General features: G+C 41.1%; 1 protein-coding gene across 2 annotated transcripts in view; it reads right to left on the reverse strand.

Moving 5' to 3' along the window:
• Nucleotides 1-13,415, reverse strand: part of CA8 (carbonic anhydrase 8 (inactive)) — a 48,390-nt gene extending 34,975 nt beyond the window's left edge. The window contains exons 1-3 of one of the 2 annotated variants that reach the window (XM_086740852.1): nucleotides 13,185-13,415; nucleotides 12,667-12,858; nucleotides 8,628-8,752 (exon numbers count right to left, since the gene is read on the reverse strand). In XM_086740852.1, coding sequence (XP_086596978.1) covers nucleotides 8,628-8,752; nucleotides 12,667-12,858; nucleotides 13,185-13,263 — 396 coding nt within the window. In that variant the 5' untranslated portion in view covers nucleotides 13,264-13,415. The remainder of the gene's footprint in view (nucleotides 1-8,627; nucleotides 8,753-12,666; nucleotides 12,859-13,184) is intronic. The other variant, XM_086740851.1, reaches the window with a different exon arrangement.
• Between the last annotated feature and the right edge of the window lie 1,953 nt (nucleotides 13,416-15,368).

Genomic DNA, 15,368 nt, shown 5'->3' on the forward strand with positions numbered 1-15,368 from the left:
TTCAAAGCTAAGGGTCTCTCTAAAGAGTTGAGAATCCGCAGCTGCAGATTATCATCTGAAGTCATAATCTTGACTGTTCTCCAGAGAGCAGTTGCTCTTCCATACTGCAGTCCTCTAGGAAACTCAGTCAGGTTTTTTTTCTGTAATGTTGGCTAAGCTTCCATTGAAATAATAAATTTCATTATGCATCTCCAACAGTCTTATCTTGAATTGCAAGTTTGTAGATTGCTCAATGGCATTACTTTTCTCCTCTTCCATAGTTCCATAAACTCTCCAAATTTTCTTAAACATTAACTGTTCCCCAGTCCAGTTTATTATGTGGTTTAATGCCAGCACAGCAAGAAGGCAGGAATGACCAGTGAGACTAACCCACTGGCAACAGAGTGGTCTATGGACTAGGGCATCAGATAGCCCTGTGGTTAAATTGCCGAACTGGGATTTACAACATAAGTTAGGTATCGGGGTACTACAGTGCCTGAAAATCTTACTAGAATTCAAGCATCTAGGAATCATGAGTCAGTTCTCTGTCAGTTCTGAAAAAGGCATCATGTGTGACCGTGGCCAAATAATTTAATCCCTTTGAACTTGTCTTCTACCAGTTCATTGGCAATAGCGGAAGGTGTCTCCCTCACACTGATGTCTTACAGATTACATTACTTCTGCTTGTGAAGCACTCAGGCATGACAGCAAATACTTGTGGAAGCCTTCAAAGGTTTTGAACTCTTAGATGATCTTTAAGTTTTATCCTTTACCTCTGTGCACCATTAGTACAAAGAACAGAAAATTTGGGAGTTAGCATCAGAAAGCTATTATATCCCTCTTCGAGTATTCACTCATGCACTGGGGCCAACCTAGGAACTGCTCCTCACACAAGCATGCAGTGTAGAAAGGGATGAAATAAGGAATCTCCTTTCCCAGCTTATTCCACACGTGACAGGGCTTACATAGAAAAAGTCAGGCCTAGTGGTTAGGGCAAAGTGCCAAGGAAAACCAAACAGGAAAACCAAGGCACCAGGAAACTGAGGGAAGATGGGAGCAGAGTGCCAACAACGATCACACTAGAAATTAGAAGATTATGTCAACAAATCACATGAAATGCACACAGTCAAGAAAAACAGCAAGGAAGAGACTTGAGTAGTCAACTTGTTGCACTCAAACTTGGGCTTAAATCCTCTTTAGAAGTCCCATCTTCTAAGAGACTACAGAAGCTCTATAAGTAGCCATCTTGCTAGAGCTGGGAATGGTGTTTGCAGCCTCTATAGCCATGAGTAGAAACCCTGTCACCAAGACACTTCTGTGAGGAAGCAGAGTAAGGAGAAAGCAAAGCTCTAATTCTGCTCAAAAAGTAGAAAAGATTCATATCTTTTAAAAGTATCAGAGGCTATATTGTTTCCACCACAGACAGGGACTGCTAAAAGCTATTTTGCCTTCAAGATTACTTGCCTGCCTCCACAGGGATGCAGTGCCACCAAACCTGTTACTACAACTGAACGTTGCATCTCAACTCAGTACGAGTGCAAGAAAATTTGGTGCAAAATGTCTGTTACAGGCAGAGTACAAAGCCTGTCCTCAACTCCTGGCAGAACTAAACCTGAGGTAAGCTGAGGTAAGATGGAACAGAAAGCCCAGAGAAGGGCTCTCCACTTGAATCAGTCCTCATTCTGTTCTCATTCTCATTTCCTTCATCCAACTTCTCTCCACCTACGACATTTTTCCTTAGAAAAGTTTTTCCTGTTCTGCTTAGTCATTTGAAGTTTGGACCACTTATTTCCTAAAAGAATACAGAAATTCTCCATCTTGGTAGAAGTTAGAAATCACAGACTATTGCAACTGCAACCTCAAAAGAGTTTTAAGTGCACATAAGCCACGAAGGTTCTCTACACACAACTGGCTATAAATAAGGTAACTCTTAAAAGAGAGACAAAAGGATAAAGAAGCTTCAGCATAGACTGCTAATGCCACTCTTCCTTGACCTGCTGTTTGCCAGCCTGTATGTCTTCCACAATTCAATAAATAAATTGCAGATTTTGCACATAAGGGAAATCAGATTTGCTACCTCTCAAAATGTTTACAGTTCTTCCATGGAGCTTAACTAAGCTTCTCTCAATCACAAGCCAACCTAAAAGCATGTTTGTGCTGACACATCAGCCTGGGTTTGCACCTGCTTTTTTCATGAATGCACAATACAAAGCACATAGATGTATCCACTGAAAAAATTTTAACTTATGTGACTAAGCAAAACACGGGCTAATCCAAGTTTATATTGAGAAATTCCCTAGAAACATAGTATACTTCAGAGACTGCATGTGCCTGTTTAGGTCAAATCAGCCCTCAACCACAATAAAAATGTAATACTGAGAGAGCTTAGCAACTAGCAATCTCAGGAGTCATAAGTTGCTCATGTGGGCTTTAACAATTATGGTAATTTTGTTTTTATCTTGTTGGTTTTCTGTTTCCCAGTATACTGGAAGGCAACAAAGACCTCCAGCTTTGTACCACTACAAAAAAAAAAAAAAAAACAAACACAAGTCACGTCAGTTAGGGGACTGCAGAGCGTATGGTATACAGAAAAACGCAGATAAATACTTAAACGTCTGCACATATGGGGCTGGCATCGCACTTAATACAATTCACTGACAGCCCTAGAATTGGTACTAGGACCAATTTTGCCCATGGAGTGCTATGTAAAACTAAGTATCATCATTATGTTTGTAAATGGCATCTACATAACAAATAAAAGATTCTGTTTCTCTATAAATCAGTGAAGATTTGGAAAACAAAACTGAAAACATCTGCTTAGATATTGGCCTGATTTTCTTGCGTTTTTCCACAATTCTGTCCTCAAAAATTAGATAATGCCCAATGGGCATATCTACTTTAAACTATTATTAATCTGTTATTCATAACTTGTCAAGGATTTAGCGATTACATCAACGGCATCATTTTGTTGTAAGACACACTGTTTTAATCATGGCTCACAGTATTCATCTGCAATGATTCCAAAACTTAGAAAATGAGCCAAGCCTTTGAGTTACAAGTTAATTTTCCACCAGAAACTTGGACAATTTCTCAGCAGAGTTCCAGACCTCAGCGTGAAGCTACATAAACCCTTCTGGAATCTGTTCTTTTTGCCTCCTGTTAAATTCATGACTGCCTAAGCAAGATATTCTTCAGTCATAGCTCTTGGGCTGCCAAAGTGAGCAGAATGAATTAATTTTTTTTTTTCACAAGCAGGTAATCAATGCAATCAGCTAAAGCAACAGGATTTACTCCTTGGTTTAAAACCTTTTATTTCAGGGTTTATGACTGGGATGATAGTCCCATTAAAGCTACTGGCAAAAATCCACAGATATCAGAAGTGAGCTCACATATTAGAAACTACTGTCATTAGGGATTAAATCCTGCTTGCCATTCACACCTACCCAGTCCCACTGCAGTTTTTAAGTCTGTAAAGAGGGAGAGAGACACTTGCACACACACTATCTCCCTGGCGTTCTATTGCAATTAAATACTCTGGTCTATTTTTTCAGCCCAAATAATTTGCTAACAAGCTAATAAGAAACTGATTAAAACAGATAGCAAAATTAAATAATGTTGCCAAAGAATATTAAAAGTTGGCAAAAAAATAAATTTCTGCTTTGAAAGTATGACACGTCCTCTCAAGTAATGACAGAAAGGGGATGTACAGTGTACAGGTTATTTGATTTCTGAGCCTGGCACAGAGAACTCCCCACACCGAAGACTGTAAAGACTTGAGTCAATAAGCGTAACGTTAACAGCCTAACCTGAAGCCCTAAAGCTGTAATTCTGTTTGATGAGATCCTTAGGCAGGCATCATTTCATGTGAACAAAGAAAAAAAATTAATGGCTTAAATAAGATCGAGGGTGGGATATGTTTTTTGCAATCTATTTAACTTCCTTGCAGCAGGTACTTCAGTAATTCTGAGAGAGTCTACAAAATTAATTAGTCTGCTACCCATTACACAACAGAAAGGTACATCTTTTTTTTCCTGTATAGAACTGATTCTGGTCCTTCAGGCAACTGGATTTTCTTCTGTTCTACTCAAAAACTGTAATACAGTTTTTAATCTTCCTGCACATCTTGGAAACATTTTTAAAATGATTTTCTGCCAATCCTCTTCTACTGAGAGCTTTCACATGGTTCACAGCTAATATAATCCTACATTTTAAAGAGGATGGATTACAGAGAATTATCCTCCTGGTCATATTACAAGTGGTGAAAGGAACCTTTTTATTTTCTCAGATACAGTTTTATTCAGGGCAGCAGCCTGGAAACCACTGTTCCCTTATGGTCAGATTGTGTCTTTGTTCACACCACCACTTGGGTAACTAAGAGGAAGAGACACCTTTGAGGCATAATTTTCCCTGTTTCACTTCACTTCAGAAGCAAACTTTTTTTTTTTTCCCCCCATAAAACAGCATTGATGCCATCATATGGTTCACTTTCTCCTGTGATCTTTCCAGTCTTTTTTGACTGTAAGTTGATTCAGCCTGGCACTACAGTATGCTGTGTTTATACTCAGATCAGGTACAATAGGCCTGTTTTTAGCTGCCCCTATTTTAACTTTGTTAAAAGCAAAAATAAATAGCAGTAATTTGCTGTTCCTGTCCCTCTCTATCTCCCTCTTATACGTTAAAGGTAAGAGAGAATGTCAGAGCTTCACTACTTCTTCATTTGTTCTTCCTCCTCCAATCCATACTCTTGGCATGAAGGAGAGGAATAAAGACGTCAAATAGATCCTCTCTTTCTTACACCTAAATCAGGTTCAGTTAACTCACATGTGGGTATAAGTGTGGACTCTACTGCTCTGTGGAAATGTGTACTGTGAAGCACAATCAAATCTTCAGTATTTTGTTCCATTTACTGGCAAGAAATAATTTCTCAATGTTAAGACCATTACTAAATATTCAGTACAAGTAGTGGTCAAAGTAGTTTTGGCCAAAAGGCAAAGTAACACTTTCACGTGCAGTAGACGTACTTGGTGAGAAAGATTTCTGGAGAAGGTTGCACAAATGTCTCCTTCCAATTTCTGGCCAAAAGGCAAGAACGGCCTCATGCTCTTGTTTTCATGAAACAGAGAGAGGAGTATTTTATCAATATGTACAACCCTCTGCTTTTCCTTTGTTTAAAAAGACGTGTTGCAGTATTTACCTTTGACAACTTTTTATTGTTTTATCCTGCTTTCCTGACTAATTGCAAACACAGATGTTTTAGTGAAAATGATAACTCTGGCCTATCACTGTCAACATTCTGTTTCCTTAAGTCAAGGAAGGTGGAAAACACATCTTTGCTGTACTTCATATAATAATAAAAATAACAATGAACTCAGCCTTCAAGCCACATGAACAACATTTTTCGACAGTGTGAATTATTTCAATAAGCTGTTCCAGAGGTTACACAAGCTTAGTAGCCCAACCTATTTCACCATGAACCTATATATCCTAGCCACACGCAAAGGCCTCAGCTGTCTAGTAAGAAATAACAGATTTTTGCACTGAGAGATACAGGATATCATTACCCAATTAATACAGGATATTGCCTAATTTCTACAAAAGGACTTATGGTAACAAAGGTGAAGAGACTAAGGAAGTAACTAAAGACTGCTCTTCCAGACTTTGAAAAATAACACTGTTTTTTAAAATCATCCTTTACAAAGATCATTACACTGATAATCTGAAGCTGTTCCACAACTATCTGGTCCAATGTAATAAAATAAAGTCTTACAGTCTTCAGTCCTAAAAAAAAAAAACAGACTGCTGCTCCAGTCAATAACTCATCTTAGACAGACCTCTTCAGACTCAAAGTTGATCCCTGTAGAACTACTCAGGTTTTATAACAGTGTAATGGAGTATATAATCTGGGCCTAGTTTGTTGTGTTGTTAATGCACCCACTTAAATCAAGCAGTTCGGCTTTCATAGTACTGCTTATCCCTTGACTTGTCTTCCTCCCACAAAGAGAGAATTTTAAATACTTATAATTTGCTTTGTAAATAACATGCTACTAGATTTGCTCCACTGGCAGAAGATCCAAACTTACACACTTGGTGCTCAACATGTTTCTAGGCACACAGTTGTGCACAAACAACTGCCAGCTTATTTTGCATTTAGTACAGGATGAAAGCATAAACTACATCAGACAGCCAAAATAGGCACCCATCTCTGCTTGTGTTCAGTAACTAACAAATTCAGTGAAAATCAAGCCAAATATGCATTCAGAATATGGCAATTTTCCACAAGTGTATAAACCAACACTAATGTTAAAAGTTAAGAAAATAGATTCCCTGGTCCTTTGATCAAAATTATTGTTCTCCACAAAAAAAAAAAAAAAGAATTAAAAAAAAAAAAATTAGGTGGGGTAATCCCAGGAATGGAAACAGAGAGTCTCTCATTCTGGATTCTCAAGTGTCCTACTTCATAAACATTTACAATGGTTACAAGCATCTGTTCTATCATTGCTCAAGTATAATATTTGATTTGGACAATTTGAGATGGACTTAATATAGCAGCTCTTTGTGCACACAGCAGAATCAAATGCAGTTCATCTGCCAAACAAACTGCCCTGCACTTTCTTGCAACATGGGGCAGATGATGATTAACTGGTTCAGCCAATACACCTGCGTGCAACTGACCTTGGATACGACAAGCTTTGCTGTAATTTTCTGCCAGAAGAATTAATCTACATAAGGATCTGTTTGCAAAATTAAATATTTTCACTATATTTAAAGTGTATTATAAGTAATTTTTTTTTCTGCTATAGAATTTTTGCATGAGTAATTATTTCTTGGAGATCAGAGTCTAGCTGAAAGCTGCTTAGATACAAGAGAAAGGATAACACTGGATTGCTCATCTCCAGGTGATGTTCTTCAGCTATGCCAGAATTCTGTTTGTGCAGCTGCCGTGCTGCTTTAAAGTAGGTGAAGAATGAAATCTCTTCATGACTGATTAAGTTTGTTGTTCTGCATCTCTATATCAAGTCTATTTTTCTCTGGACTGATTTGAAGTAGAGAATTCTGGGGTTTCAGAAGATTTTCAATAGACTGTTCCCACATACCGCCTAGACTCTTTGCAAAGTGATCCTTAATAAACAAGGAGATAGGAGACTCTGATAGACTCCCAAGTACAGTTCTTGACATAGTTCATGTCAATATTTCTTGATGACCACATGCTGGATCTGCCTTGAGGAAAAACACTAGGCAGAGCTGTTTCATAATGAACAAGCTACTTCTCGCCTCAGGGGAACACTGCAGTATCCTGGAGGTCCTACTGCCCATATAAATCATATTGTATATATTATGCCAGGTAACCAGGATGCAGAGGTGATTTCTCTGCTTTCCATTTGGTTGACAAGTCTTCCCCATTTAAATAATTCTCCTGAATTGCCAGATCCGCCTGAAATCAACCTGCAAAGAGGATCTGCCTCAAATCAACCTGCAAAGCAACTACAAGCTGCATTATATGTGTGTTTTTTGATGGACCAATGTAAAATAGCAAACAGCAGAGACCAATATCTGACCCACAATTCTTAAAGAAAGCACCTGAACAATGCTAAGAATTAGACTGATGGTGTAAGTCCACACACTTTTGACACTTAGTGCTGCAGAACATGCTCTAATACTTTTTATATCCTTCTCTGTAAACCAATTCTATTCCAGTAGCCTGGCACTCATGAATATAACACTACAATAACAAATTTTCTAGTCTTGAACAACAGATAGAAAAAAGAAAGAGAGTTTCAGACTCATGAGGGATTATGATATATAAATAAAGCAAAAATAACTCAAAAGAACTCAGAAAAAATCTTGAGTTTCTTTAAAACCAATAGTGCACACAAATGAAATAAAAGACGCAAAGCTGAAGTCACCAAACACCAGGGTTGGCATCTGTTAAAACTAATCTTGCAGCTTAGGAATTAAGGGATGCTCCAAGCCACTCCTTGACAAGTGCAAGCAATGGAACAGTGGGAAGTGAAATAACATGACGAACAACTGCTGGAGGACAGGAGAAATAGGTGCCAGTATTTTGGGTTGCCTAGGAGCACAGACTGACACCCCGTGAACAGCTGATTTTTTCAGACTGCATTATCACTTTGTTTGTGTTTCAAATTTTGTAATTCATTGAGATACTACAGAACATACCCAAGAATACCACATAATCTTTATCCTTCAGATATGTAAAGCTATTTCACTAACAAATTGCTCTACACTTACTCCAAATTTACCTAAGTTGTTATTATTCACCATGGAAATATTTCCAGTGGCTAGTTCTCCCCATGTGTAGCTATTACTCAAGGTGACATAGGAAGTGTTGAAATGGCAGATCTTGTTAGAACACTAATATTATTAAGACAGAAGTTAATTATTCTGCAAGTTAACTTTATGGCCAATTAATCATACAATGTGATGAGTGCTGGAGGCATTCTATTCCAGATGCATATCCTAACTTACCTGCACTAAAGCACACCTCAGCAAGATAGCTTTGTGGTTGAAATATAAAGCAATAAAATGCTGAGCTGAACGAAAGTCTCTTTTGAACTACCAGGAATTCAGGCTATGAATCAAAATCTTTTGCATTTAGCCAGTGTTATGCAATGCAGTGTCATTCTTACCTCCATGGGAAAGGCCTTAAAATTAACCGTGTGTTCAGAACCACGCTGGTTTTCTCTCCCCCAGTGAAATCGAACATCATGTAGTTCAAATTCGTGTCCCCGAGGTAATGGCCCCCCTATTAACACTGGGACAAAAAGACAAATGATAAGGAAGTTGGCTTTCCAAGCAGACAAGGCACTGAATATATCCTCCAAATACAATGGGGAGATTGTTACAAGCTTCTTCATTATCAGTGGTACTAGAGAGCGGAAGAGTAAAGCTGACAGACTTGACATCTTTACTTTTGAAGTACTGTGCAAGTACAGAACGTTAATTCAGGCGGTTACGAACAACAGTGAAATTGCTATCATGCTGCACTCTTTGTTTTATGAGGCAGAACAGCTGGTCATAACACAAAATAAAAACATTGTACCTTTATCAGCCAGAAGACTGAATATCTTTATTGCTCTTACCAAGACAGTAGCTGTGTGCTCTAAACAGATGGCAAGGGTTCTGAATTGAACTGATAACGACCGCCAGCTTGTCCACATGCTTAACCTCCATCTATATTTACTATGAGCCACAGAAACTAATAGAAACTTTTAATTGCCAATATTTTGATAGATAAAGGTGTTCAGTCATATACCACCTGTCAGACTTCTGAGATACAGAATGCCTCCATATCCAAACACAACCAAACCTACAAACAGGAGCAACAACATATCTCATTTACTAAAAAACAGCTTCTAGGTAGACATGGCTTTTTTCTACTTCAGTTTTTTAAACACACAGAATTTCTTAAAAGCACCTATACACAACTGCAACACAAACATACAAAAATTCTGTAATAGCTCAATACTTTTGCATTAATAGAGACTTCCACCATAAGTAGTAAAAGCATGCAATTGTACCTTGTGAGGCCCAATCTACTTTAGAATTAATCAATGGAAATATTTTGCCCAGGGATTTGTGACTCTGCTTCAGATCAAGTATTACTCCACAAGCTGTAGGTAACTTCCCAATGAAATTATTGAATAATGGCTTCTAGGTAGGGCTGGAGTTTATTCAAGGACACTCAGTGTGTTCCCCAGAATCTATTAAATTCTAATTTATGTTTCATATACTTTGAATGAATCCTTTACAATCTCTGATAATTGATAAGGATTATTTAATTGCATAATCTATAGCTGTAGGGAATTAAAGTCCTATAATATGAAGTTATTTTGACACACAAACTAAATGGCCTTAATTTGAAGCACCAGACATACTATAATACTAAAACATAATTTAGCAATTGAATCATATTGCAACTGTACAAACTCAAAAACAAAAGTACAGAACCATAAAAAACCTGACAGAAAATAGATCAGTTATGGTTTTCATAAGCAATTACATTGGAGAAAAAAGTGAAATATTCCAATTAATCCTCCTTTAATAATTCTTCATAACTAATCTAACAGCCATTAGGGTTTCTAAAATGACATGTCCTAAATGTAGTTATAGATTCAGATTTGCTTCTTAAACTTGCTTTATCTATATTCTATCTATACCTATACCCTATAGGGAAAATCTACAAATCTGGAGAACATTGAGGGGAAACAATCAATTAAAATATTTAGGGAACTCTGGACCAATAAAAAGAAACACGATAGTTAGTTAGTGCTATTTCTTAGGAAAATGGAGCATTTTCTCTGTTTTAAAATATTGCTCCTAGAGAAAGTGTAACTAGACCAAATGTTCTCTGTATGCTGCAGTTCTGGACCTGCAGGAGCTTCAAACAGTTTATTTCTGAGGCTTAAGTTCTAGCATTGATCCCATCATAGAAAAAAAAAAGTATTTCAATGCATGAAGTACATTTATCTTTCCTTTGCCTTTCATCAAATCTTGATCCTTGTCAATATATGAAGCATGTTGAACTTCGCTTTGCTTTTCAGCAATTTTTGATCCTCATTAGAAAATTATTCTGAAACCATCATCCACTGTGCAATCCACTGCTGGCCTAAAAGAAGTCTCTCAGTTAGCAGGATATTCTCTAAAGCATTTTCCAATATACAATTCCATTACACAGTTGGTCATGCCTCTTCCAGCTAATGCATAACACATGTACGGTGATCAAACTGCAAGCAGCCTGTGAAAACATTTGCAATTAAATAATAAGAAGGATTTGGGAATTCCAGATGGACTGTGTGTCCTGAATTAACAGATAAAATCAATCACCAGTAATGACAAACTGATTTTTAATATCATTGAATTACGACAATGTCTTAATCAGTTTACTTTTTCACACAAAGAAATTTTTCTTTGACTGTTAACGTTATAGTAGATGAGGATCTCTTGCACATTAATTGGACAGAGTTTCCAAAGCATTTAGTGCTCAACAGTTCCCATTAAAATAATCTGGCTAAATGGATTTATCATCAGAGATCCCCTGTGAGGAAAAGAAGCTACAGGAGTTTCCACAGTCCCTGAAATTTGGCCAGAAAACCAGGTCAAACACAGCTTATTAACTCTTCTCTCCTCTTGGTAGGGATAACAAATGTTGTTTTCCCCCTCCCACAAATGGAAAAATTATCCCCAGTTAACAAATGGAGAATAGGAAATCTAAGGCACATGAAATCTAAGGAAAAGCTGAAACTAAAACAAGATTTCCTAAATAGTAATTCTATATCTCATTTGCAAACTTTTATCCTATTTCACATTTTCTCATATTTCAAGACTCATCAGTCTGGCATCACACTGCATTCAAGTTTAAAAAGAAGCCTGTCCTTCTCCTACATCTCCAATGGTTTTGCACACACATTTAGGCGTGTTGGTCCCCTCTTTTTAATTCTTGCTACTAAGTTACAAACTGCCCTTGGGAAAGGTAGGGTTGAAGGAGTTGCATTTTGGCATGCAAGTGAGGACGTCGTTTGCAGTCGCTCTCACTTCCTCCATAAGAGAACTGAAGAACCTCCCTGATCCTGCAGAGAGAACTTTACTCCTGCTTCTGATGAAGGCAGTAAAACTGATTAGAAGTACAAAATGTCTGTTTTATTGGAAATCTGCAAAATTCTGTGGAAAGAAATGTGCTGTGTCACAACAATACACAATCTATCATGGAAAGGAAATTATAAAGGAAAGCATCATTATTAAAATAACAAACTCTTCATTTTAAAAAAAATTCAGTGTAAAACTGAACTGGCTCCCTCACTCCCAGCACAGCTGTAGCTTCCAGGACTACTGGGATCTCAGAAGGAAACACAAGTTGGACTATCTCATGGTTTGACAATGTTCAGCTGTTTAAATGCCCCCAAAAGGCTGTTACTAGCTAAGATTGGTTAGAATAACTTGGATGCTCTTCCAAACACATGGCAAGAACTACCACGGTGCTGGAAAGCACAGAGGACTTTGTTTCTTCCTACCTTCTTGACAGCTGTCTCCCTCATACAGAATAGTTTATCGAGATGAAAAGGTCTGAATTAAATACTGCAAATCCACTTAAGTTGGTATTGTTTCTTTTATTATTTGCTTCTAATTCTTGTTTGATGAATCACACCAGAAATGCTTTAAGAAATGAGGACTGCTTTGCTACCTGCTCTTCATCAATATTGTAAGCGTATATAACTGAGTACTGATCCCGAGCTGCCCAATTCTGTAGTCAGTATTCATAGCTCACTCAAATTAATGGAAAAAGCTCTTCTAACTTACACAGTCTTTGGAGCAAGGACAAATCCTGCCAGCTGTACAAAGCAGTTTGCCATCACACTATCTTAGCGATAGTCTGGACTGCTTCTGGACACAGACAACTGTTGATGTCAGTGAATTAGAGGACACCACCACAAGAGGAAATACTCGGCACACTCTGAAGCAACCTGACGGTGGAAGCTTGCAGCTCTCATCGCAAAGCTTGCTGCTTTTCCTACCAAAATCAACATCAACACTCTTAACAGCCACAGTCCACACTGGAGGAGCACAACCGCTCCTTCGGTTGCTGTTCCCGTGTTCCGGGATGTGCCTACAGCGAGTTATTAGGGCAATACCAGCGTTAGCAGGGAAGGCAAAGGCCGTGTTTCAGCATACCTGATTTTGACTTCAGGGCAATCTGAATCGAATGCCCGTCGTTGATCACTTCGCAGTCCCGACAGACCACGTAGTTGGGTGACAAACGCACTTCCAGGAGCGAGGGGTCGTACTTGGCTTCTCTCGAGTTCAGGTTGATGGGCGACTGGTACTCCCCGTTAGCATCCGGAAAAATCAGCCCCCACTCCACCCCTGGGACACAAGGCAGAGCCGTTACAGGCAGAACCGCCACCCCGCGCTGCACGGCGGCTTCCCAGACCCCCCGCAACCCCGTCTCCCCTCTGCCCACCGCCGCGGGAAGGGGCAGCCGGCTCCGCGGCACCTCGGCCCGCCGGTCCCGGTGACCGTGGCCGAACAGCCGTCCCTCGCCGCTCTCCCGCCGGGGGTGAGGGACTGGGGCGGCCGGGGGGCGATTTTCCCTCCTCTCTGCCACTGAAATCCTCCCACCGCCACCACCTCCTCCTTCCCAGGTCGCAGCGAAAGTTTCTCCCCGCCGGAGCCGCCCGCCGGTTCCTCACCTTCCTCGTAGCCCCACTCCGGAGCCTCCTCCCGGGGCGGGAAGGGCTCGTCGCCCTCGATCAGGCTCCTGTCGGCCATGGGCGGGCGTCCTGCGAGCGGCCCCGGCTCCCCTCGGCCGGGCGGCGAGTGACTCTGCGTGTGTGCCTGTGTGCGTGAGCGTGTGCGGGGGAGGGGGGGGCGAGGCGGGCTGCCGGCGCTCCGCCGGCGTCCCTCGGCCCTCCCTCCGCCCTCCCGCCCCCGCCAGCGGGTGTCGTCGCCGGGCAGGGGCAGGGGGCGCGACGCCGCCACCGGGCGGGTCGGTCGCTGTCCCGGGAGGGCGGCGGAGCGGGCAAGATGGTCGCCGGCAGAGGGGGGAGGTTGAGGGGAGCCGGGCGGCGGCGGGAGCCCCTTGAGTCGGTGTCCCCTGCCCCCCTGGGCTGAGCACAGGCGGTCTGTGTATTGCCAGTGGGTCAAGGGAGGTGATCCTGCCCCTCCACTCAGCACTGGTGGGGCCACACCTGGCGTGATGGGTCCAGTTTTGGGTCCCCCAGTACATGTAGATGTAGAGCTACTGGAGAGAGTCCAGCACAGTGCCGTGAAGGTGGGGAGCATCTCTCACATGAGGAAAGGCTGAGAGAGCTGGGACCGTTCAGCCGGGAGAAGAGCAGGCTCGGGGGGGATCTCATCAATGTCTAGAAATACCTGAAGGAGCATGCAAAGAGGACAGAGCCAGGCGCTTTTCAGTGGTGCCCAGTGCCAGTACCAGAGGCAACAGACACAAACTGAAACCCAGGAGGTTCCCTCTGAACATCAGGAAGCACTTTTTTTTTTAGTATGAGAGTGACCAAGCACTGGCACATGTTGCCCAGGGAGGTTGTGGAGACTCCGTCCTTGCAGATATTCAAAAGCCAACTGGACACAGTCCTAAAGAACTGGCTCTGGGTGGCCCTGCTTGAGCAGAGGGCGTTGGACAAGGTGATCCCCAGAGATCCCTTCCAGCCTCAGCCATTCCGTGAGCCTGTGGAGGGATGGAGACCCTTAAGTGGGGATAAGGGAGCCCCTGAAAAAGCAAGGGAGCCCAGGTCTTTCCCTTCTGTTCTGAAGGAGACTTGAGTCCTCCACACTCATTACAGTGACCTCTTCATTTAGACCACATCCAGGAGTGTGGTTTCAACACTTCCTGCAGAATATTCAGGATGTAGGATTTGAGGAAAGTCTCTCCCCAACAAGAGGGTGGCCCAGTTCAAGGATACAAAAGGGCTCTCTCTTCCTTCTCCTTTGCCAACACCTATGTACAGATCTAGAGAACATTTATTCTGTCAAGGGAAAAAAGGACAGAAGTTACCTCTGTAATAGGGATCTCCCCTAGACAATGACTCAAACGCTTGCATCAGTAACAGCAAGGGGAATGGCAACCCCGCACTGACAGTCTGCAATCCGTGACAGCAACCACGAAAGGCAGCAGTGATGGTTAAATAGCATTGCTATTTGATTAAGTGGAAATGACTTTTGCTTACCATCTGTGGCCACTTCTGGTATCCCAAGAGGACAACATCCTGATCCTGCGCTGTCGATCCCCAAACTTTGATGTAGGTGTGGACCTCATTGTACTTCAGTGTTCCCCAACTCAGCAGTGGTGCCTGTGATTCCTGTGCAGGGCTGACATGGGAACAGAAATTATCAGTGTGAAACTAAGACGGAAGGAGAAGAAGGACTGAACTGGAACTTCATCAATGAAATCAATGAAGCAAGAGAGTACTGTTCCATAAGCTGCATGCAAGGTGAAAATAATATAGGACAAAAGAGGTAGAATGTACTGGGTTGAGGATTTTTGAAGATCAGAACAGAAACACAAGTTTCTTTCTGTAGGATCATTAGTTACTATCTTCACTACTGGTGGCTGAAAGGAATATATACTACCCAAGCAAACTACAGCCATGCTGCAGCTTATTGAGGCAAAAAAAAAACCCAAATAGACCTTTTTCCTTATATACTGAGCACCTAATGTCAGTGTAACAGAACACTCAGATTTTTTAATCACATGAGATATCATGTTGTATATGCATACCTGCCTTCCATTCCTAACTGGCTTTATTGATTGTTAAGTTTTGTCCCCTAATCACTTCTTAAGCACACCCTAGTTGGTTCTATTAATGTCAGTTCCTTTGACTCATTGCTCAGTCACATGGGGAAAACACAAACAT

The sequence above is a fragment of the Chlamydotis macqueenii genome, chromosome 2 (genome assembly GCF_036417535.1).
Source record: "Chlamydotis macqueenii isolate bChlMac1 chromosome 2, bChlMac1.mat, whole genome shotgun sequence".
Classification (NCBI taxonomy): domain Eukaryota; kingdom Metazoa; phylum Chordata; class Aves; order Otidiformes; family Otididae; genus Chlamydotis; species Chlamydotis macqueenii.